Genomic DNA, 25,216 nt, shown 5'->3' on the forward strand with positions numbered 1-25,216 from the left:
GTGGACCCCAAACCTCACTGTCTGTCCCATCTAGTGTAGTCCTGGTGACTGAGTGGACCCCAAACCTCACTGTCTGTCCCATCTAGTGTAGTCCTGGTGACTGAGTGGACCCCAAACCTCACTGTCTGTCCCATCTAGTGTAGTCCTGGTGACTGAGTGGACCCCAAACCTCACTGTCTGTCCCATCTAGTGTAGTCCTGGTGACTGAGTGGACCCCAAACCTCACTGTCTGTCCCATCTAGTGTAGTCCTGGTGACTGAGTGGACCCCAAACCTCACTGTCTGTCCCATCTAGTGTAGTCCTGGTGACTGAGTGGACCCCAAACCTCACTGTCTGTCCCATCTAGTGTAGTCCTGGTGACTGAGTGGACCCCAAACCTCGCTGTCTGTCCCATCTAGTGTAGTCCTGGTGACTGAGTGGACCCCAAACCTCGCTGTCTGTCCCATCTAGTGTAGTCCTGGTGACTGAGTGGACCCCAAACCTCACTGTCTGTCCCATCTAGTGTAGTCCTGGTGACTGAGTGGACCCCAAACCTCACTGTGGGATGTCTGTCCCATCTAGTGTAGTCCTGGTGACTGAGTGGACCCCAAACCTCACTGTCTGTCCCATCTAGTGTAGTCCTGGTGACTGAGTGGACCCCAAACCTCACTGTCTGTCCCATCTAGTGTAGTCCTGGTGACTGAGTGGACCCCAAACCTCACTGTCTGTCCCATCTAGTGTAGTCCTGGTGACTGAGTGGACCCCAAACCTCACTGTCTGTCCCATCTAGTGTAGTCCTGGTGACTGAGTGGACCCCAAACCTCACTGTCTGTCCCATCTAGTGTAGTCCTGGTGACTGAGTGGACCCCAAACCTCACTGTCTGTCCCATCTAGTGTAGTCCTGGTGACTGAGTGGACCCCAAACCTCACTGTCTGTCCCATCTAGTGTAGTCCTGGTGACTGAGTGGACCCCAAACCTCACTGCCTGTCCCATCTAGTGTAGTCCTGGTGACTGAGTGGACCCCAAACCTCACTGCCTGTCCCATCTAGTGTAGTCCTGGTGACTGAGTGGACCCCAAACCTCACTGTCTGTCCCATCTAGTGTAGTCCTGGTGACTGAGTGGACCCCAAACCTCACTGTCTGTCCCATCTAGTGTAGTCCTGGTGACTGAGTGGACCCCAAACCTCACTGTCTGTCCCATCTAGTGTAGTCCTGGTGACTGAGTGGACCCCAAACCTCACTGTCTGTCCCATCTAGTGTAGTCCTGGTGACTGAGTGGACCCCAAACCTCACTGTCTGTCCCATCTAGTGTAGTCCTGGTGACTGAGTGGACCCCAAACCTCACTGTCTGTCCCATCTAGTGTAGTCCTGGTGACTGAGTGGACCCCAAACCTCACTGTCTGTCCCATCTAGTGTAGTCCTGGTGACTGAGTGGACCCCAAACCTCACTGTCTGTCCCATCTAGTGTAGTCCTGGTGACTGAGTGGACCCCAAACCTCACTGTCTGTCCCATCTAGTGTAGTCCTGGTGACTGAGTGGACCCCAAACCTCACTGTCTGTCCCATCTAGTGTAGTCCTGGTGACTGAGTGGACCCCAAACCTCACTGTCTGTCCCATCTAGTGTAGTCCTGGTGACTGAGTGGACCCCAAACCTCACTGTGGGATGTCTGTCCCATCTAGTGTAGTCCTGGTGACTGAGTGGACCCCAAACCTCACTGTCTGTCCCATCTAGTGTAGTCCTGGTGACTGAGTGGACCCCAAACCTCACTGTCTGTCCCATCTAGTGTAGTCCTGGTGACTGAGTGGACCCCAAACCTCACTGTCTGTCCCATCTAGTGTAGTCCTGGTGACTGAGTGGACCCCAAACCTCACTGTCTGTCCCATCTAGTGTAGTCCTGGTGACTGAGTGGACCCCAAACCTCACTGTCTGTCCCATCTAGTGTAGTCCTGGTGACTGAGTGGACCCCAAACCTCACTGTCTGTCCCATCTAGTGTAGTCCTGGTGACTGAGTGGACCCCAAACCTCACTGTCTGTCCCATCTAGTGTAGTCCTGGTGACTGAGTGGACCCCAAACCTCACTGTCTGTCCCATCTAGTGTAGTCCTGGTGACTGAGTGGACCCCAAACCTCACTGCCTGTCCCATCTAGTGTAGTCCTGGTGACTGAGTGGACCCCAAACCTCACTGCCTGTCCCATCTAGTGTAGTCCTGGTGACTGAGTGGACCCCAAACCTCACTGTCTGTCCCATCTAGTGTAGTCCTGGTGACTGAGTGGACCCCAAACCTCACTGTCTGTCCCATCTAGTGTAGTCCTGGTGACTGAGTGGACCCCAAACCTCACTGTCTGTCCCATCTAGTGTAGTCCTGGTGACTGAGTGGACCCCAAACCTCACTGTCTGTCCCATCTAGTGTAGTCCTGGTGACTGAGTGGACCCCAAACCTCACTGTCTGTCCCATCTAGTGTAGTCCTGGTGACTGAGTGGACCCCAAACCTCACTGTCTGTCCCATCTAGTGTAGTCCTGGTGACTGAGTGGACCCCAAACCTCACTGTCTGTCCCATCTAGTGTAGTCCTGGTGACTGAGTGGACCCCAAACCTCACTGTCTGTCCCATCTAGTGTAGTCCTGGTGACTGAGTGGACCCCAAACCTCACTGTCTGTCCCATCTAGTGTAGTCCTGGTGACTGAGTGGACCCCAAACCTCACTGTCTGTCCCATCTAGTGTAGTCCTGGTTACTGAGTGGACCCCAAACCTCACTGTCTGTCCCATCTAGTGTAGTCCTGGTTACTGAGTGGACCCCAAACCTCACTGTCTGTCCCATCTAGTGTAGTCCTGGTGACTGAGTGGACCCCAAACCTCACTGTCTGTCCCATCTAGTGTAGTCCTGGTGACTGAGTGGACCCCAAACCTCACTGTCTGTCCCATCTAGTGTAGTCCTGGTGACTGAGTGGACCCCAAACCTCACTGCCTGTCCCATCTAGTGTAGTCCTGGTGACTGAGTGGACCCCAAACCTCACTGTCTGTCCCATCTAGTGTAGTCCTGGTGACTGAGTGGACCCCAAACCTCACTGCCATAGACAGCGATTGGTTGGATAATGCTGTCAAATATTGTTATCCAAATTCTAACAGGGATATCAATTTTATAAAATGTTCTCTTAAAGGACAACTTTAGTTTTTTTCAACCAAGGTTCATGTTTTAGGTTATTAGAGAAAATAAAAGATGAGCGTTCATTTTTCTTCATTTACTGCTTTCTTTCAATTTAGGGATTTTAGCGGTTTTTGACAGGGGGGCGGGGGCATTCGAGCATGGGGCTAAATATGTATTTCTTTATAAAATATTATGGCGATTTATTATTTTATTATTTATTATAGTCCTAATATACCCCAGGAAATTACATCTGGCCACAGAATATCACAGGATCTACTGAATGTGAAGGTAGCCTACTGGGGGGAAGCCACACTGTGTGTCATAGGCTCAATATGTCAGTTTGACACATTCAGTAGATCTCGTGATATTTTGTGGCCAGATGTAATTTATTGGGGTTTAGTAGGACTAGAGTAAATAATACAAAAATAAATCGCTATACAATTTTGTAAAAAAATACATATTTAGCCCCATGTCAAAAACCGCTAAAATCCCTAAAACGAAAGAAAGCAGCAAAAAAAAATAACACTCATCTTTTACTTTCTCTAATAACAACCTAAAACATGAACCTTGGTTGAAAAAAACTAAAGTTGTCCTTGGGGTGGACACCAGTTTTGGTCCTGGGTGCCACTTTTCCCATTATAAAGAAAATAAAGAAAATGTAATTCTATTGTGCATGTAATGTGCATGTCATCACCTGCAAAAACATGGATAAAAAGGAAAAAAAAGAATATATATAAAAAACAATTGCTCGTCTTAACGTCCGGGGGGGGGGGGGGGGGGGGCAGATATACATAGCATTAAATGGGGGTCAGTAGCCTATGCATGTCAAACTGGGCATACTTTTCAAATGGGATCTTGCCTTTAAAATGAATTTTCAGGGCAAGACCTCGACCTCACGCGTGCAGACTCGGCCCCCAGCCTGGTACCCTAGTCAAAATATGGCCCTTGAGGAAAATGAATCGGGGAACCCTGCTTTAGTGCATTCACTGCCAGACCAAAGTTACCTGAGGCACTATTCCGTAGTCCCAGGTAATCATAATGCAGGGTGTGATCGACTTGTGTGTTTCCTAATTTAAATTGGTATTTGGTTTCCTGAAATCATGATTTTCTCTCTCTCCCCCTCCCCCTGTCTCTCGCGCACACACACACACACACACACACACACACACACACACACACACACACACACACACACACGGAGTGCAGCCAGCCGTCGGCCTGGTGGAGACAATGAGCTGTCTATCAACTGTGAAGTGGCTGCAACATTCAACAGGTTACTGTAATAGATTAGAGTGGTGTTTGGGTGCCACCTGGTGGCTTTAACAAGCAATTGCAGTGGTGGAATGTCCTCTCTTATTCAAAATGAACTCGTGAATTCTAATGTCTTGACTGATGGCCACGCAGCGTGTAGCCTACAGGGAAACAGACTGATGGCCACGCAGCGTGTAGCCTACAGGGAAACAGACTGATGGCCACGCAGCGTGTAGCCTACAGGGAAACAGACTGATGGCCACGCAGCGTGTAGCCTACAGGGAAACAGACTGATGGCCACGCAGCGTGTAGCCTACAGGGAAACAGACTGATGGCCACGCAGCGTGTAGCCTACAGGGAAACAGACTGATGGCCACGCAGCGTGTAGCCTACAGGGAAACAGACTGATGGCCACGCAGCGTGTAGCCTACAGGGAAACAGACTGATGGCCACGCAGCGTGTAGCCTACAGGGAAACAGACTGATGGCCACGCAGCGTGTAGCCTACAGGGAAACAGACTGATGGCCACGCAGCGTGTAGCCTACAGGGAAACAGACTGATGGCCACGCAGCGTGTAGCCTACAGGGAAACAGACTGATGATGGCCACGCAGCGTGTAGCCTACAGGGAAACAGACTGATGGCCACGCAGCGTGTAGCCTACAGGGAAACAGACTGATGGCAACGCAGCGTGTAGCCTACAGGGAAACAGACTGATGGCCACGCAGCGTGTAGCCTACAGGGAAACAGACTGATGGCCACGCAGCGTGTAGCCTACAGGGAAACAGACTGATGGCCACGCAGTGTGTAGCCTACAGGGAAACAGCTTGAGTATACAAGCGCCAGTATATCGATCCGTTCAACACCACGGAGAGGTGGATTAGGAGAGACGAGTCATTCTCTCCGCCGCGCTAACGGCCAAGTCAATGGTAAGCTTACAATTGCCTAGAGTGTAGCATACGGTAGCCGAAAGGCGAACTGACAAATAAAAAAAAGGAAACAAATAAGAATATTCTTATCTCGCCCGTATCATTGAGGATGCGCTAAGATGTGTGAGGACGTCGGATGTAGGCGTCGATTGGGACCCCTAGGACGCGTGGCGAAGTCCTATGTACGGAATCGGTTAATTGATTGCCCGAGTCCCGTGGTGGGAGTTCTGCTCTGGTTTTGGTGAAATATTAACTAGTTCCGGTCATTTTGTGGGGGCCACGCAGTAAAAGTAAATGAATCCACAAAACTAACATAATTTCTCATTTTTATTGTTGACCTATTTCTAAAATATTAGCGCAACTTTCGTTTAACTTTGACCCCTCTATCACATGGAACTATTTTTTGGGCGTAGTGATATGGACACAAAACACATAGTTCTGTGTGATAGAGGGGTCAAAAATTAACGAAAGTTGCACAAATATTTTAGAAAAAGGTCAACAATACAAATTACGTTAGTTCTGTGGATTAATTTACTTTTACTGCGAGGCCAACTGTGCCGCCCACAAAATGGCCGGGACTACTTAATATTTCACCAAAACCAGAGCAGAACTCCCACCACGGGACTCGGGCAATCAATGAATACAGTTCCAACCACTATATCAATGGCAAGTATTTCATACAGCTTAACATCACTAGTGCTGGGAAATAGATTGTTCTAAACTCTAAACTGAGCATGTCAGAAAGCCTATCAGCGACGCCTAGTGGACTGACATGGTATTTGCCTACAGTCAGTTTAGTCCGTAGTGATGTTTGACGCACGCACGCACGCACGCACGCACGCACGCACACACACACACACACACACACACACACACACACACACACACACACACACACACACACACACACAGCCAGTATGACACAACAAGCCCTGTGTGTGTGTTTCCATGTTATGTGATTCCCTTTCCCTTTGTGCATCCATGAAACAAAGTGAGTACATCATTTCAGGTCCTAAATGTTAGTTTAGTAGTTCAGTTAAATCTGTGACTCTGTATTTTACGTTCTGTGACTTGTGTTTGTTTCATTGGTAACTCATGGTCGTTTGTTTCGCTCCCCATGATGCACTGCCTGTAGTTTGTTGTCTCCACCAGGCCGAAAGCATGGTGTGGGGAGAGAGTATGTTTTGCACTCCGTCCGTCTGTCTGTGTACAGCTCTAATCTCCTGCACCGTTATTCCGGTCGATGCCAAATTTTGCACACATACTCCCTGGATGCCAACAATTAACCTCTGCCCCAAGTTTTCCAGAACGGCCTGTTATAGCGCCACCAGGAGGCCGACTTTTGAAAAACAAATTTTTTGATATTACTCCTCCAGATTCTGTCCAAAGATCCTGCAAATCGTTACACACTATCTCTATAGTCATGTGCTCATGCCGGATCTGTCAGATATTTCATATTTCATCCTAATTGTCTAGCATTGGCTTTCAAAGTTGGCAGGATTGGCCCGTTTTGAACAAAAACCCTCAAATCTTGAACGCAGCGTGCAATTTACGTTAAATCTTTCACAGACTTTCCTACTAGGCTGAGAAATATCCTACCCTTTTCACATTGGCCTGTTATAGCGCCACCAACAGGTGGATTTTTGCAAAACACATTTTTGGAACAAAATGCCTCAAATCATGAACGCAGCGTGCAATATGCGTGAAATCTTTCACATACTTTCCTACTAGGCTGAGGAATATATCCCACCCTTCATTGGCCTGTTATAGCGCCACCAACAGGTGGGTTTTTGCAAAACACATTTTTGGAACAAAATGCCTCAAATCATCCAATTGCCATCCAAGGCGTAAGAAGAAATGGCACCCTTTTCACATTGGCCTATTATAGCGCCACCAGGAGGCCACAACCTGACCTGCCCTGGTGGAGACCTGTCCTATTATAGCGCCACCAGGAGGCCACAACCTGACCTGCCCTGGTGGAGACCTGTCCTATTATAGCACCACCAGGAGGCCACAACCTGACCTGCCCTGGTGGAGACCTGTCCTATTATAGCGCCACCAGGAGGCCACAACCTGACCTGCCCTGGTAGAGACCTGTCCTATTATAGCGCCACCAGGAGGCCACAACCTGACCTGCCCTGGTGGAGACCTGTCCTATTATAGCGCCACCAGGAGTCTACAACCTGACCTGCCCTGATGGAGACCTGTCCTATTATAGCGCCACCAGGAGTCTACAACCTGACCTGCCCTGATGGAGACCTGTGCCCCGAGGGGCACTTTATCTAGTTTGTACTCTTTTCATGCTACTTCTGTGATGTCATATTTGATTTACTTCTGTGTTTAACAGTTTTGATGTTAATCTTTACCACACTGAGATTGATTGATTGAACATTTTATTCAGTTTGTAGAATGGGTACAGTTGCAGTTCAAAATAAAGTTGCCTACAGGCCAATACAAACACTGCTACTGCGAGGATATATACTTTATAAAAGGGAAAAACATTTACAATGTGATTACAGACTGTGATGTTCTCATGTGAGACCTATAATCTAATCTCTGACCCATTCCTCAAGGATTGCTGTAGTTCCAGGCTATTGACAGAACATGTGTCGACACGCACGCATCCACATACGCACTAACCTTTACAGACACGCTCTTTCATTTAGTATAGGGCTCTATATACACATAGACATTTTAGAAAATACACACACATAGACTCATCTCTAAATCTGTGCCACACGTTGAGCTTGTAGATCTACTTTTGTGTGACAGAATGACAAAGTAGGGCATTAATTGGTAACACTTTACTTTAAGGGACAAATTCATACACGTAATTAAGGCTTAATTAGGCCTTAATTAAGGCTTAATTAAGGCTTGGGTGATGCATTAGTTATCATGAACTATCATTAAATCATTAATTACTTCTTCTTCAATCAATTAATGCTTAAGTAACCCATTACTTAACCATTACTTAACCTCCGTTAATCTATCAGTAGTTAAGCCTGTTACTTAATGTGATGTGTTTGTAGATCTGTTATTATCGGTCAGTTCTATGCCCAGGATGAGTGCTCATATGCGGGTAGGATTAGTGAGTTGACTCGGTCTCCGAAACTGGTTCTAAAACTTCCGGGGGTCTCGCATGTTGGGCTGGCTCACCTGGGGGTAGCAGAAGGACCCCCAGGGGTAATTTTTCATCAATTAACTACCAGTTAATTAACGTTTAGTTAGGGGTTAGTTACTAGATGCTTGTCCTCCAAAGTAAAGTCAATTTCATTTCATTATTAATGAATGTTTAATGAATGTTTAGTTAGGGGTTAGTTACTAGATGCTTGTCCTCCAAAGTAAAGTCACATTAATTTCAGTATTAATGAATGTTTAGTTAGTTAGTTCTTCGAGGGTGGCAGCATGTGAAGACGTGTTTCCTTTTTCTTTTTATAATTTTTATCCCACGATTTTGTAACCTACTTTTTCACCCCTGTGTCAATTATCTCTACACACCCTCCGCCAACCTAGTCCCCATATATGGGGGACATGGGGAGAGCAACAGACTTGAACTCATGCTTCCTTCATGCCTGAGTGTCCAAGTTGCTCCTTTACACCTGCCAGGGGGGAGTTTCCCTGGTTGGACGTAGTGCGTGGAAGGAACACGTTATTCCAACCAGTTCCTTTCCCGCCCCAGCTGGCCAGGGGGAGGCAGTTTAGAGACCAGAATTACTGCATGTTTTTTGTGAGGGTACCTACCCTAGGGGACACGGGGAGAACATGTGAGGGTACCTACCCTAGGGGACACGGGGAGAACATGTGAGGGTACCTGGCCTAGGGGACACGGGGAGAACATGTGAGGGTACCTACCCTAGGGGACACGGGGAGAACATGTGAGGGTACCTACCCTAGGGGACACGGGGAGAACATGTGAGGGTACCTACCCTAGGGGACACGGGGAGAACATGTGAGGGTACCTACCCTAGGACTCTCTCACTCTCTCTCTCTCTCTCTCTCTCTCTCTCTCTCTCTCTCTCTCTCTCTCTCTCTCTATTCTATTCAATTCAATTCAATTCAATTCAATTCAATTCAATTCAATTCAATTCAATTCAATTCAATTAGCTTTATTGGCATGAATGTAGCAACTACAGTATTGCCAAAGCATACAATGCAGCAAAAAATACAAATATAACAGAAAACTAAATCAAACATAACTTACACAATACAATATGCAAATGATCAAAATGTATACAGTATTAAAGTGTGTGTGTGTGTGTGTGTCAAGATAATGGTCACATTTAGTGTTGTTTTCTATGTGTCCCTCATGTTGTGACATGTAGTCACATACTGTGCAGCCAGATGTGCTGCAGGTCCCTCTCCTAACAGAATTAATTGTTTTGTCATTGTCATCTAGTTCCTTCAAATTTGGGATCAACAACTCAAATTTCCTAAAATATTCTGCTCTTATATTATCATATGTATTGCATTTTAATAGGAAGTGTGTCTCAGTCTCTACCTCAGCTGAGGTACAATGACCACACACTCTCTGTTCTGGAGGTAGATTGGACTTCTTGTGTCGTCCTTTCTCTATGGCCAGACTGTGGTCACTCACTCTGTATTTGGTCAAGATCTGTCTTTGCTTTTTGTCTTTGACCGAAAACAGATACTCAGCCAGTTTATATTCATGTGTTAGGGCCAGATAACAATTACGTTTGTTTTGAGTTTTGGTTTGATTAGTCCAATGTTCCAGATATGTGTCTTTTATTAGTTTACTAATTTGGTTGACTCTTATAAGCCTATCTCACAGAATTTCCCCGCCCCCCTAAATACGCCCCCTTTCGGGGTTAGTGGTGATAGCGTGACGTCACTCCATAGACGCTACATGTTAACAGAGGTAATTTAAGAAGTCTACAACTTTTGTTTTCTCAAGGTAAGGTTTGTTCTATCTGTTCGACCTGATTTACCATCTTGTTTGCTTCATAATAATATTGGTCTGTCACATTTTTACATTAGAAAATGTACTTAGATTCTCCAGAGAAAAAAACGTGTAAATGCTAATGTTAAAGACACCACTATTTACCGGAAGTGGGCGTGGAAAGCGGGCTGTGAGATAGGCCTATTAGTGGTTGTGAAGCAGTGCTGGTCTGAGGAAGAGGCTGGACACTGTTGTTGGGTTGTGAGTGATCAATAAGTCCCAGGACTAGTTGGCAGAAGGGACTCCTTTGGGGTTTCATCTCCTGAGATTGCAGGGCCTGGAATCCCAGGCTGTCTTGGGGGCTTAATTTAAGGTGTAACCAAAATTTTAGTGTTCTTTTCCTAATGTTAATAATTAATGGGTAACGGCCTAATTCTGCCCTGCATGCATTGGTTGGTGTTTTTCTTTGGATGTTTAATATGGACCTACAGAATTCTGCATGCAGGGTTTCTGTGGGATTGGTTTGTCCCATCTAGTGTAGTCCTGGTGACTGAGTGGACCCCAAACCTCACTGCCATACAGTGCAATTGGTTGGATTATGCTGTCAAATATTTGTATCCAAATTCTAACAGGGATATCAATTTTGTAGAATTTTCTTTTAATAGCATAAAATGCTCTGCGTGCTTTCTCTTCACCCCATTCGACTGGTATCATGCATATAATCGGCGAAATCATCCGTTATCAGCACGTTTGAATGGTGCCAAAATGTCCATACTGGCATCCTCAATGTTCAGTATGTCATTATCAGCGATTGTCATTATCACTGATGTCCTGACGGAGGCGCGCCGTGTCTGGTGGCCATGAGCTACGTGAGGCACCGCCGAGCGAGGCGCTAGCCGAGCGAGTCGCCGTGCCGAGCGTTGCGAAGGCCACCAGACCCGACTCAGCGCCGTTCGAGTTACGTCCTGATAGACAGAGAATAGTATATATTAGTAGCTCCTAGTTCCATGCACCAAAATGACACGTCCACCAGGGGGAAACCTTTGACCAGGCTATGTGGTGAGGATGGCAGTATGGACCTTTTGGCACCATTCAAACGTGCTGATAACAGATGATTTCGCCGATTATATGGGGTGATACCAGTCGAATCGGCTGTTCTCTTTCAGTGCACTCACTGCCAGACCAAAATGACCTGAGGCACTAATCTTTAGTCCCAGGTAATCATAATATAGGGTATGAACTAACGGTGTATTTCCTAATTTAAATTGATATTTGGTTTCCTGCGATCTGGCCTTCTTTTGGAAAATCATCACTTTAGATTTGTTTAAGTTTACTGTCAGGGCCCAGTTTTGACAGTACTGCTCCAGCAGGTCCAGGTGCTGCTGCAGTCCTTGTTGTGTAGGGCCTCATTCACACGTACCAAACACCAATCAAGCAATGTTTGGTCGTTTTTTTGTTTTTTTGGGCCACCACAATGCTTTTCCAATGGGAGTCACATGGTTTGATCAAACATTTGTGTTTGATCGCTGATTGCTGATTGCTCCCCCCTCATCAAACAAAAATGTTTGGTCAAACCATGTGACTCCCATTGAAAATGAATTGGAGCAGCAATCACACAGCAATCAGACATCACACACGGACCGAACATTTGTTGTGTAGGTGTGAACTAGGCCTAGGAGACAGCAACAGCAGGTCGTCAGCATAGAGCAGGAATTTGACTTCCTTGTCATTAAGGGTTAGGCCAGGGGTTCCAGACTGCTCCAACAGTAATGCTAAATCATTAATGTACTGTAGATGTTAAATAGTGTTGGAGACAGACTGTTGCCCTGAAAAACACCTCTCCCTTGAGTGAATAGATCTGTAGATTTGTCACCAAGTTTTACTCCACATTTGTTATTGACATACATTGATTTAATTATTTCATACATTTTACCCCTACACCAATTTGGATAATTTTGTATAATCCCTCTTGCCAAATGGAATCAAATGCCTTTTAAAATCAACGAAACATGCAAAAATGTTACCCTTACTTTTTTGGTGAACGTGATTACTAATTAGAGTATGTAGGGTGTAAATAATATGGTCAGTGGTGCAGTGATTTGGTAGAAAGCCAATTTGCCCTTTACTCAGGACATTGTGTTCCGTAAGGAAGGCCAGCATCCGGGCATTCATGATGCTGCAAAACACCTTCCCCAGATTACTGCTAACACATATGCCTCTGTAATTGTTAGGGTCCCATTTATCTCCACTCTTATATATTGGGGATATGAGGAAAGCAACCTGATTGAAGGACGAGGTTGAACAACTTGAGCAGGGCCCGTTTAAGCTCAGGGCTGCTGTGCTTTAACATCTCTGACATGATGCTGTCAGGGCCACATGCTTTGCCAGATTTAAGCTTTTTTATGTTGTCTTCTAATTCTTTAATTAAAATTGGATAGTCGAGAGGGTTCTGATTAGTTTTAATTGTTGATTCTAGGATTGCCAATTTGTCTCTAATTAGTTTTTGTTGTTGATTGAGATCATTGGGGGATATTTGCTCATATAGTTTTTCAAAATGGTCTTTCCAGATGTTTCCATTTTGTAATGCCAGGTTTTCTTTTTTGCTCTTTAAGTTGTTCCATCTCTCCCAGAAGTGATTTTGGTTAATGGACTCCTCAATTTCTCTTAGTTTCTGATCGTAATATTGTTTCTTCTTATGTCTGATTAACTGTTTATACTCTCTTAATGTTTCAACATATGTTTGGCAGGCCTGTGTCTTTTGGTTGGTGGTGTTTAAGGTTGGACTGCTGTCGTAGTTGTTTTCTGATATCTTTGCAGTCTTTGTCAAACCACTCTTCCTTTTTCAGTCTCTGTTTAGATGCAGAGCTGTTTTTGGTAAGTCCTGCTTTATCGGCTGATTTATTGTAAATTTGATTTATTTTATTAACAGCCATGGTTAATTGATTTGGTTGAAACTGTTGAGAGAGCAATGTGTTAATTAGACCAGAGAGTTCAGGTGAGGTAACTTAATTTTTAAATCTAACTTCACCATCAGGAGTCCATTTGTATTTATGATGTATGTTATGTAATTTGCAGGGCTCTGGTTGTGTTGTGATCTTATGTACAGCTGGTTTTATACATACATTGATTTGACAGTGGTCTGATAGAGGGGTCTGTGGTCTAACAGTGAATGCACTGATGAGGTAGGGGTCCATGTCAGTGATGGCATAGTCCACTACACTAGTCCCAAGAGCTGAACAATATGTGAACCTCCCCAAATGGGGATGCCGCACATATATACAAGTAAGACGCGCAAACGCGGGAAGCGAACGCAGCTCGTAAATTGCAATAACAACAAACACCAAACACCAATCAAGCAATGTTTGGTCGTTTTTTTGTTTTTTTGGGCCACCACAATGCTTTTCCAATGGGAGTCACATGGTTTGATCAAACATTTGTGTTTGATCGCTGATTGCTGATTGCTCCCCCCTCATCAAACAAAAATGTTTGGTCAAACCATGTGACTCCCATTGAAAATGAATTGGAGCAGCAATCACACAGCAATCAGACATCACACACGGACCGAACATTTGTTGTGTAGGTGTGAACTAGGCCTAGGAGACAGCAACAGCAGGTCGTCAGCATAGAGCAGGAATTTGACTTCCTTGTCATTAAGGGTTAGGCCAGGGGTTCCAGACTGCTCCAACAGTAATGCTAAATCATTAATGTACTGTAGATGTTAAATAGTGTTGGAGACAGACTGTTGCCCTGAAAAACACCTCTCCCTTGAGTGAATAGATCTGTAGATTTGTCACCAAGTTTTACTCCACATTTGTTATTGACATACATTGATTTAATTATTTCATACATTTTACCCCTACACCAATTTGGATAATTTTGTATAATCCCTCTTGCCAAATGGAATCAAATGCCTTTTAAAATCAACGAAACATGCAAAAATGTTACCCTTACTTTTTTGGTGAACGTGATTACTAATTAGAGTATGTAGGGTGTAAATAATATGGTCAGTGGTGCAGTGATTTGGTAGAAAGCCAATTTGCCCTTTACTCAGGACATTGTGTTCCGTAAGGAAGGCCAGCATCCGGGCATTCATGATGCTGCAAAACACCTTCCCCAGATTACTGCTAACACATATGCCTCTGTAATTGTTAGGGTCCCATTTATCTCCACTCTTATATATTGGGGATATGAGGAAAGCAACCTGATTGAAGGACGAGGTTGAACAACTTGAGCAGGGCCCGTTTAAGCTCAGGGCTGCTGTGCTTTAACATCTCTGACATGATGCTGTCAGGGCCACATGCTTTGCCAGATTTAAGCTTTTTTATGTTGTCTTCTAATTCTTTAATTAAAATTGGATAGTCGAGAGGGTTCTGATTAGTTTTAATTGTTGATTCTAGGATTGCCAATTTGTCTCTAATTAGTTTTTGTTGTTGATTGAGATCATTGGGGGATATTTGCTCATATAGTTTTTCAAAATGGTCTTTCCAGATGTTTCCATTTTGTAATGCCAGGTTTTCTTTTTTGCTCTTTAAGTTGTTCCATCTCTCCCAGAAGTGATTTTGGTTAATGGACTCCTCAATTTCTCTTAGTTTCTGATCGTAATATTGTTTCTTCTTATGTCTGATTAACTGTTTATACTCTCTTAATGTTTCAACATATGTTTGGCAGGCCTGTGTCTTTTGGTTGGTGGTGTTTAAGGTTGGACTGCTGTCGTAGTTGTTTTCTGATATCTTTGCAGTCTTTGTCAAACCACTCTTCCTTTTTCAGTCTCTGTTTAGATGCAGAGCTGTTTTTGGTAAGTCCTGCTTTATCGGCTGATTTATTGTAAATTTGATTTATTTTATTAACAGCCATGGTTAATTGATTTGGTTGAAACTGTTGAGAGAGCAATGTGTTAATTAGACCAGAGAGTTCAGGTGAGGTAACTTAATTTTTAAATCTAACTTCACCATCAGGAGTCCATTTGTATTTATGATGTATGTTATGTAATTTGCAGGGCTCTGGTTGTGTTGTGATCTTATGTACAGCTGGTTTTATACATACATTGATTTGACAGTGGTCTGATAGAGGGGTCTGTGGTCTAACAGTGAATGCACTGATGAGGTAGGGGTCCATGTCAGTGATGGCATAGTCCACTACACTAGTCCCAAGAGCTGAACAATATGTGAACCTCCCCAAATGGGGATGCCGCACATATATACAAGTAAGACGCGCAAACGCGGGAAGCGAACGCAGCTCGTAAATTGCAATAACAACAATTAGAATAAATTACGTACTTTTTAAGGTTTTTTTTAAGTTAAGGTTTTTTAAATTAAATGTTTTTTTCAAGTTATTTTTTTAGTGTGTGTATGTGTGCGTGCGTGCGTGTTTCTTTTTTAGGTTTTTTTTTTTAAAGTTTTTTCTTTAAGTTTTTTTTCAAGTTAAGTTTTTTTTCAAGTTAAGTTTTTTTTCAAGTTAAGTTTTTTTTGTGTGTGTGCGTTTTTCCTTTTTAAGTTTTTTTTTTAAGTTAAGTTTTTTTTAAGTTAAGTTTTTTTTTAAGTTAAGTTTTTTGTGTGTGTGCGTTTTTCCTTTTTAAGTTTTTTTTTAAGTTAAGTTTTTTTTTAAGTTAAGTTTTTTGTGTGTGCGTTTTTCCTTTTTAAGTTTTTTTTTAAGTTAAGTTTTTTGTGTGTGTGTGTGTGCGTGCGTGCGTGCGTGCGTGCGTGTGTGTGTGTGTGTGTGCGTGCATGTGTGTGTGTGTGTGTTTTTGTGTGTGATACAGCTGCGCCCTCTGGTGGTGGGCGGGTGGTGTTACAGCGTGACACACAGACACACAGACACACAGACACACACACAGACGTGATCTGCTGGGTCTCATAGTAAATGCTCACTGCGTTCGCAATCACTGCGTTCGCAATCACTGCGTTCGCAATAAATCATTATCACATTTGGCAATATTTTTGTTTAGCTTAAGCCAGATGTGTGTTGATGCTTTTTTAATAATGTGTATATGAGATGACAGATCCTCCTTATACCACACAATAACTCCACCTGAATCTCTACCATGACGTATGTGTTTGTTTTTGAGGGAAGGTAGTAAGATTTCTCTATAGTTTGAGGGACAGCCGGTGTATGTGCCATCTCAACACCATGTTTCTAATAATATGACAATATCTTGACCTTTTATGCTAGAGATTAATTCTGGGTCTGTACTCTTCAGCCCAAAAGCTAAGTATAGTGGCAAGTAAAACAGTGTGTGCAAATCAGAATTAAAAAAATAGAACCTTCAATTTGTAACAAAAACGCTTCAGTACATGAAGCATAGCATACACTTCATAGCATACACTTCATAGCATACACTTCATAGCATACACTTCATAGCATACACTTCAGTACATGAAGCATAGCATACACTTGGGAACTAGTAAGGAGCAAGCAACAGCCTGTATTATGTTTTACCCAAGAATCCTAAAGATCAGTTGTAGCTGTTGCTTCACCTCTCCGATGTTTGAGGAGTTGTTGGCTACTACCTGTGCATATGTAGGCTGTATCCCGGGATGTGGCACAGTTTGGACTGCATCAGGCTGTGTTCCTGCATATGATGCTCCAGATAAGTGCTCTCGAGGCCTGGCACTGTTGCCTGCCTGATGTGTAGTGGGTGGCATTCTGCTGGGTTGGTCTCCAGTTGGCTGGACTCTGGTAGGTTGGGTTCTGGTAGGCTGGGCTCTGGTAGGCTGGGGTCTAGTAGGGTGACCTCTTGTAGGCTGGGGTCTAGTAGGTTGACCTCTTGTAGGCTGGGCTCTGGTAGGCTGGGCTCTAGTAGGCTGGGCTCTGGTAGGCTGGGGTCTAGTAGGTTGACCTCTTGTAGGCTGGGGTCTAGTAGGTTGACCTCTTGTAGGCTGGGCTCTGGTAGACTGAGCTCTAGTAGGCTGGGCTCTGGTAGGCTGGGGTCTAGTAGGTTGACCTCTTGTAGGCTGGGGTCTAGTAGGTTGACCTCTTGTAGGCTGGGCTCTGGTAGACTGAGCTCTGGTAGGCTGGGCTCCAGTAGGCTGGGCTCTAGCAGGCTGGGGTCTAGTAGGCTGGGGTCTAGTAGGTTGACCTCTTGTAGGCTGGTCTCTGTTCAGCTGGTCTGATGTCAGGCTCCTCTCCTTTGACCGGCGTGGTGTGCGCTGGTGTCTCTGGCTGAGCCGGGGTGGTCCTGTGGTGGAGTGTGGGTCGGAGCGCTCTCCATCAGCTGCTGTCCTTCTCAGGTCCTCAGCAAACATCCAGACATGCTCCTGGTCCAGGTGAACGTGGTCATATAGGTGTTCAGATGTCAGAGTGGGGTGATGGGCAATGCTGACATTGTTTAGTGTTGCACATCCAGAGGTGATCAGCCGGTTTATGTTGTCGATCCGGTCCCAGGGGAAGTCCTTCCGTGGCAGCAGTGTAGAGATAGTGATGTTGGCCCTAGGAAACTCCCTGCACGCTTTCTGAGCCACTTTGATGACAGCCTCCGACACATTCTCTCCCTTGTGGCGCAGGTCATTGGTTCCAGTGTGGATGATGATGTTGTCAGGGTCATGAAGTTCTTTGTGACAAAGGAGTTGGAGGGCTTTGTCCGTGTGCGGACACCAAAACTTCCCCACAGTGTGGCGAGGGAACATCTTCCTGTGCTCCATAAATTTGCCATTGGAGTCTATGAGGATTGCCGTTTTAGGGGGCTGGTGACCTTGTGGTCCCTGTTCCTCTGTGGTTGACTCTACTCTGGCTGAGAGAGGAGCTGACTGTAGGGCTGGAGGGGCTGCATTGTTTTGTGGATGGCTGGGTCGTATGGGCTCTGTTGCCAGGCTGCTGGGGTCAGTCTGTGGAGGACTGGACTCTGTTGCCTGACTGCTGGGGTCAGTCTGTGCTACATGGCTGCTGGAGCTGGTCTGTGAACCAGTGTCTATGGTGTGAGTTGGAGGGTGCTGCTGTGTTGCTTCCATCCTAAGCAGCTTCTCCTCCAGATTGACAAGGTGTGTTTATCTCTGTTCCAACTATTTTTTCATCTGGTCCAGTTCATGTCTGAGAGTTTGATTTATTCTGTGAAGCTCATTTATATTTTCTCTCAGCTGTCCAAATGTAATATTGTTTTCCTCTTTAAACAGTTTCATGTCTTCTTTCAGCTGTTGAATTGTGTCAGACTCTGACTGCTTGTTCTCTTTGAATTCAATGATCTCTACTTCGAGGAGGGAAAGACACTCCTGAATGCGCTGCTTTGACACCGGTGTCCTGGGTGTGTGAGGACTGATGGCAGGCGTAGGAGTGGCCTGGGGGTCTGGAGCAGCTGTGGGAGCTGAGGTCTGGGAGGGTGAGTCTGGTGGGGCTGCAGATGCTGGTCTTGAAGTTGCAGCATCTTTCTTCTCACCAGCCAGAGTTCTCAGTCTGCTGAAGTCTTTTTCAAACTCTTGGTACAGTATCTGTGTATAGCTGACGGGTGGATTTGTTGCCAATCATTTTAAGGTCATTAAATTGTTCACGGAGTGTGGAGTGCCAGGCTTCTGGGTCCTCCGTAAAGAACAACAGGTCTGTGATGACTGCTTGGTCACATTGCATTTTAAATTCTTCTCTGAGTGTTTCAGGATATTCTCTGAGCACCTTGCCTCTGTATTTCTTTCTCCCTGTTTCAGAGGTAATGTCCTCTGGGTATTGGATCACCATATTATATAGTCTATCCAAGATAAATAATACAAATAATAATAATCCCAGCAGGCACTTGCAGCTAGCTGTCAGTTAGCACTTAGCAGCCAGTAGGCTAGTCACTTAGCTGCTCCCACAGTTTGTTGACAGTTCTGTGATTAATCCTTCTTATTCTCTTTTCCTGGTGTTTTACCTCCTCTCTTGCTTCTTTTAGTAGTTGTGTCCTAGTTGAAGCCTGGAGTCTCCATTCAGTTGGAAGTTCTGCAGTAGTTGTTGTTGGCAGTGCTGTTAGCAAGCTAGGTAGCTGTAGCTAGGTAGCTAACTTCTTTGTTGACGTCTTTGTTGACAGATTTTGGAAGACCCGTTTCTTCTATCAACTTGAAAGTAGACCAACTTGTTCCCAAGATATTTATCTTTAATTTAACATAAAACTTGCCACTAAATTCGATCTAAAAGTAGTTAAATCATTTGCTGGAGCAGGAGCTCATGTCTGCTGCTGCTAGTCTCTCTCTCTCTCTCTCTCTCTCTCCAGTCCCAGGTGGTGAGTGACCCCCCTCTGTTTAATGGATCCTATGTTAGTGAAGCCTGATAAAAGTGTCAAAGGGGTGTGTGTGTGTGTGTGTGTGTGTGTGTGTGTGTGTGTGTGTGTGTGTGTGTGTGTGTGTGTGTGTGTGTGTGTGTGTGTGTGTGTGTGTGTGTGTGTGTGTGTGTGGGGGGGGGGGGGGGGGGGGGTGGCTTAGAGGCTGTTACCCGTTCAAGCTTGAAAACAGCATTAAAGTTTCCAGTGTCCACATTGCGGTTATGTTAATTATATGCATGTAGTCCAGACGAGAGCTCCGGACACCCAGAGAAAGCTGCGTGTAGTGTAGGCTATATTTATGCACGGCCTGTAAAATTCATATATGTGGCATTGTGGCATAATCATTCAGTAGGCAGGCTACTAATCAACTGTCATAATCAACAGTCATAATCAACTGAAGCTGATGTTTTTCATTATTTTCATTACAAATCATTACAATTCTAATGATTTTACATAGGCCTATACTAATATTGTCATAACTACCCTCTTCTGCCAGAAGTAGGCTACAAAGTATACTTTACATAAGCATGGGATTCATATAGTTTGCAGATATAAAGCTCACATGCAAGGCAGCATGATGCATTGATGCAAGGCAGCATGATGCAAGGCAGCATGATGCATTGATGCAAGGCAGCATGATGCATTGATGCAAGGCAGCATGATGCATTGATGCAAGGCAGCATGATGCAAGGCAGCATGATGCATTGATGCAAGGCAGCATGATGCAAGGCAGCATGATGCATTGATGCAAGGCAGCATGATGCATTGATGCAAGGCAGCATGATGCATTGATGCAAGGCAGCATGATGCATTGATGCAAGGCAGCATGATGCAAGGCAGCATGATGCATTGATGCAAGGCAGCATGATGCATTGATGCAAGGCAGCATGATGCATTGATGCAAGGCAGCATGATGCAAGGCAGCATGATGCATTGATGCAAGGCAGCATGATGCAAGGCAGCTTGATGCATTGATGCAAGGCAGCTTGATGCATTGTGAATGTATGAGTTTGACTTTGGAGATTGAATATATTCACCGTGCGCAACACCGCTGAATGTCAGATAATTGCTCGTTAATACATTGATTCCACCTGCTGCCTGCACAGTGCTAAACATTTTGCCTATACATCTGCAGCTAGTATGCATCCATGTGATGTGTTTTCGTTCTGAAAACAGGCCGTTTATAGAGGAATATGGACAGTAAACGATGTGTTTATCCTACCTGGGGTCTGGGGTCTTTCCCCCCCACCCCTTTTTTCCCTCACTGTATATGTTTCTTTTCCCTTTTTACCTCCTTTATGATGAATTCCTGTTCTGTTCTTTGTCTATATAGAAGTGTCTATTTGTATGTCTCTAAATGTTTTGATGAATTGAACAAGGTGGACCCTCTTGTAAACAAGTGTAATGCTTAATTGGGTCGTCCACTCACAGTTAACAGTCTTTGTATTGAGTTTGCAAACTGTTAATACATATTTCAATCAATCAATGCAAAGCCGTTTTGATGAAGTTACACAAACGCCTTGCCGTGACATTTTGTCTGCTTGCAAAGAAGAGCAAATTGAAGCATGGATAGCACCTTCCGAATGTTTTATTTCAACCCAAGAACTGCACAGGTCCATGCGTGCTGTGCACTGCGCAGGGCAGGAGAGAGGGACGGACAGACAGCGGTCCCCGTGTGGCCAAAATGGCAGATCGGCTAAATAGTTGTGCGGGTAACGCAGAATACGTCCTCGTCTGGACACCACCTTAGTCTAAACGTGTGTGTGCGTGTGTGCGTGCCCTGGCCCCGATCAGTCCAGCGGTCACTGAGATTACCTGCTCACCCACAGACAGATTACCTGCTCACCCACAGACAGATTACCTGCTCACCCACAGACAGATTACCTGCTCACCCACAGACAGATTCACAGACAGCACAATCTGTACTAATAATTCCCTGTATATATAAAAATTGGTATTTGTTTGGTAAGTGTTTGGTTATTTCTTATTGTGGAACAAACCTTTTAATGGAGTCTTGTTTGTCTTTGTGTCTCCGCCAGTCATGGCTGAGACAATATGGCTACCTGGCTCCCCTGGACAGTACGGACTCATCTAACCAGGATCTGTCTGAAGCCATCAGGGAGATGCAGAGGGTCTACACCCTGGAGGTCACTGGACTGTTGGACCAGCAAACCATCACGTATGTCTCCTACATCTACTCATGTAGCTCTTTGGTTTTGTCAACCATTCATTGAAACCTTCGCTAGAGCAATAAGCCACACAGAGCCTCTTCCTCTGAGACTCATACAGTATATTATTATAGAGCAATAAGCCACACAGAGCCTCTTGCTCTGAGACTCATACAGTATATTATTATAGAGCAATAAGCCACACAGAGCCTCTTCCTCTGAGACTCATACAATATATTATTATAGAGCAATAAGCCACACAGAGCCTCTTCCTCTGAGACTCATACAGTATATTATTATAGAGCAATAAGCCACACAGAGCCTCTTGCTCTGAGACTCATACAGTATATTATTATAGAGCAATAAGCCACACAGAGCCTCTTCCTCTGAGACTCATACAGTATATTATTATAGAGCAATAAGCCACACAGAGCCTCTTCCTCTGAGACTCATACAGTATATTATTATAGAGCAATAAGCCACACAGAGCCTCTTGCTCTGAGACTCATACAGTATATTATTATAGAGCATTAAGCCACACAGAGCCTCTTCCTCTGAGACTCATGCAGTACATGCCCGGCGCCACAGGGGTGCCTGAGGGGGCATAGCACCCTCAGTTGCAAAATGTGCACCCTCAGTTTATGTTCTATGTAAAGTTATGAAAATATCAAAAATAACAAATATATTCGGAATATTATAATTGTCATAGAGATAACAATAACAGTATCAAAACACGCAGTTTTACCCAGTAATATTATATAGTAATATTATATATAGTAATATTATATAGTAATATTATATATAGCAATATTATATAGTAATATTATATATAGTAATATTATATATAGTAATATTATATATAGTAATATTATATACAGTAATATTATATAGCCACAGCCAGCCTATTATCTCAATTGCTCGTTGTGCAGCGCAGCTCCAGTCTAATTTCCCAATTTAGAATCACCTGCCTGCGCAGACAGTAGCCTGTTATTCAGCAGTCACCTGCCTGCGCAGACAGTAGCCTGTTATTCAGCAGTCACCTGCCTGCCCAGACAGTAGCCTGTGTTATTCAGCAGTCACCTGCCTGCCCAGACAGTAGCCTGTGTTATTCAGCAGTCACCTGCCTGCGCAGACAGTAGCCTGTGTTATTCAGCAGTCACCTGCCTGCCCAGACAGTAGCCTGTGTTATTCAGCAGTCACCTGCCTGCGCAGACAGTAGCCTGTGTTATTCAGCAGTCAGCAGTGGCACCACGGACAGTTTAGTGATTTGAATTTTGACCCTAGTTATACCTCGTCCTGACTCCTGTTGTGTTTTGTTGTGGAAAGTAAAAGCGCGCAAAACAAATGAAAACAAAGTGATTCAAAGACCGAAGATCTGCCCTCTCCTCTAGCTGTGGAAGAACTCCACCTCGGTAAGCCTGCTTGCCACACACCCGCCGCCGGTTGATTTGGGGACAGAGAAGCCAGGAGCTACAATCCTACCCAACTCGAATATTTTACAATAAAACAGCTAATTTAGCATTAGCTGGTTTGGGAGGCTGGTGCTGACTTTTGCTTTCCATGTCGGACATTTCCTATTTATTGATAGGCTGCAATCTACTGACTGGTTCAGTTGGAATTTAGCTGTCATATTTTGTTCTGCTGGTTTTATTTGTCATGTCTGTCTGAAACAGGCTATTTTAGGCTATGCTATAGGTTTAATTATGTGTGGAGTCTGGACCTGGCTAATGCATGGTTGGATGTGTGGAGTCTGGACCTGGCTAATGCATGGTTGGATGTGTGGAGTCTGGACCTGGCTAATGCATGGTTGGATGTGGAGTCTGGACCTGGCTAATGCATGGTTGGATGTGTGGAGTCTGGACCTGGCTAATGCATGGTTGGATGTGTGGAGTCTGGACCTGGCTAATGCATGGTTGGATGTGTGGAGTCTGGACCCTGCTAATGCATGGTTGGATGTGTGGAGTCTGGACCCTGCTAATGCATGGTTGGATGTGTGGAGTCTGGACCTGGTTAATGCATGGTTGGATGTGTGGAGGCTGGACCTGGCTAATGCATGGTTGGATGTGTGGAGTCTGGACCTGGCTAATGCATGGTTGGATGTGTGGAGTCTGGACCTGGCTAATGCATGGTTGGATGTGTGGAGTCTGGACCTGGCTAATGCATGGTTGGATGTGTGGAGTCTGGACCCTGCTAATGCATGGTTGGATGTGTGGAGTCTGGACCCTGCTAATGCATGGTTGGATGTGTGGAGTCTGGACCCTGCTAATGCATGGTTGGATGTGTGGAGTCTGGACCTGGCTAATGCATGGTTGGATGTGGAGTCTGGACCTGGCTAATGCATGGTTGGATGTGTGGAGTCTGGACCTGGCTAATGCATGGTTGGATGTGTGGAGTCTGGACCTGGCTAATGCATGGTTGGATGTGTGGAGTCTGGACCTGGCTAATGCATGGTTGGATGTGTGGAGTCTGGACCCTGCTAATGCATGGTTGGATGTGTGGAGTCTGGACCTGGTTAATGCATGGTTGGATGTGTGGAGTCTGGACCTGGCTAATGCATGGTTGGATGTGTGGAGTCTGGACCCTGCTAATGCATGGTTGGATGTGTTGAGTCTGGACCTGGCTAATGCATGGTTGGATGTGTGGAGTCTGGACCCTGCTAATGCATGGTTGGATGTGTGGAGGCTGGACCCTGCTAATGCATGGTTGGATGTGTGGAGTCTGGACCTGGTTAATGCATGGTTGGATGTGTGGAGTCTGGACCCTGCTAATGCATGGTTGGATGTGTGGAGTCTGGACCCTGCTAATGCATGGTTGGATGTGTGGAGTCTGGACCCTGCTAATGCATGGTTGGATGTGTGGAGTCTGGACCTGGTTAATGCATGGTTGGATGTGTGGAGTCTGGACCTGGCTAATGCATGGTTGGATGTGTGGAGTCTGGACCCTGCTAATGCATGGTTGGATGTGTTGAGTCTGGACCTGGCTAATGCATGGTTGGATGTGTGGAGTCTGGACCCTGCTAATGCATGGTTGGATGTGTGGAGTCTGGACCCTGCTAATGCATGGTTGGATGTGTGGAGTCTGGACCCTGCTAATGCATGGTTGGATGTGTGGAGTCTGGACCTGGCTAATGCATGGTTGGCTGTGTGGAGTCTGGACCCTGCTAATGCATGGTTGGATGTGTGGAGCTTGGACCCTGCTAATGCATGGTTGGATGTGTGAATGAAGACAGTATCTAGTCTTAATGAAAGACAGGTGTCTACACGCTCTGGGCTGCGGTGGGCTCGGGATGGAGTTATGAAAAAATAACATCAGATTAAGCTGAGCTAAATTGTAGGCTAGTGAACAGTATATTCTGGTATTTTCAGCTCTAATATCTCCTTGCCCCCCCCCCACCCCGTCAGAGCCATGAAGAGACCCCGCTGTGGCGTTCCTGACAAGACCAACGTGCGGTGGAGCACCTACGAAGCGGTTGGAACCACGTGGGACAAGTATAACCTCACTTACAGGTACAAACAGAACAGTCAGTTAAAGTTCTTCATTTTGATTGGTCTTCAGGTATTTGTATTGATGTGACAATAATCTATACATCATCATGACACCTTATCATCTACCACAAAACTGGACACATT

The 25,216-nt window shown here is 45.1% G+C and overlaps 1 protein-coding gene across 1 annotated transcript in view; it reads left to right on the forward strand.

Annotated features, from left to right (window-relative positions):
• Positions 1–25,216, forward strand: part of LOC306917830 (matrix metalloproteinase-14-like) — a gene marked incomplete at its 3' end in the record, with an annotated part of 41,388 nt that overhangs the window by 7,833 nt on the left and 8,339 nt on the right. The window contains exons 2-3 of the mRNA XM_079530734.1: positions 21,459–21,598; positions 24,989–25,093. Coding sequence (XP_079386860.1) covers positions 21,459–21,598; positions 24,989–25,093 — 245 coding nt within the window. The remainder of the gene's footprint in view (positions 1–21,458; positions 21,599–24,988; positions 25,094–25,216) is intronic.

This window comes from Electrona antarctica (assembly GCF_951216825.1).
Source record: "Electrona antarctica genome assembly, contig: scaffold_92, whole genome shotgun sequence".
Classification (NCBI taxonomy): Eukaryota; Metazoa; Chordata; class Actinopteri; order Myctophiformes; family Myctophidae; genus Electrona; species Electrona antarctica.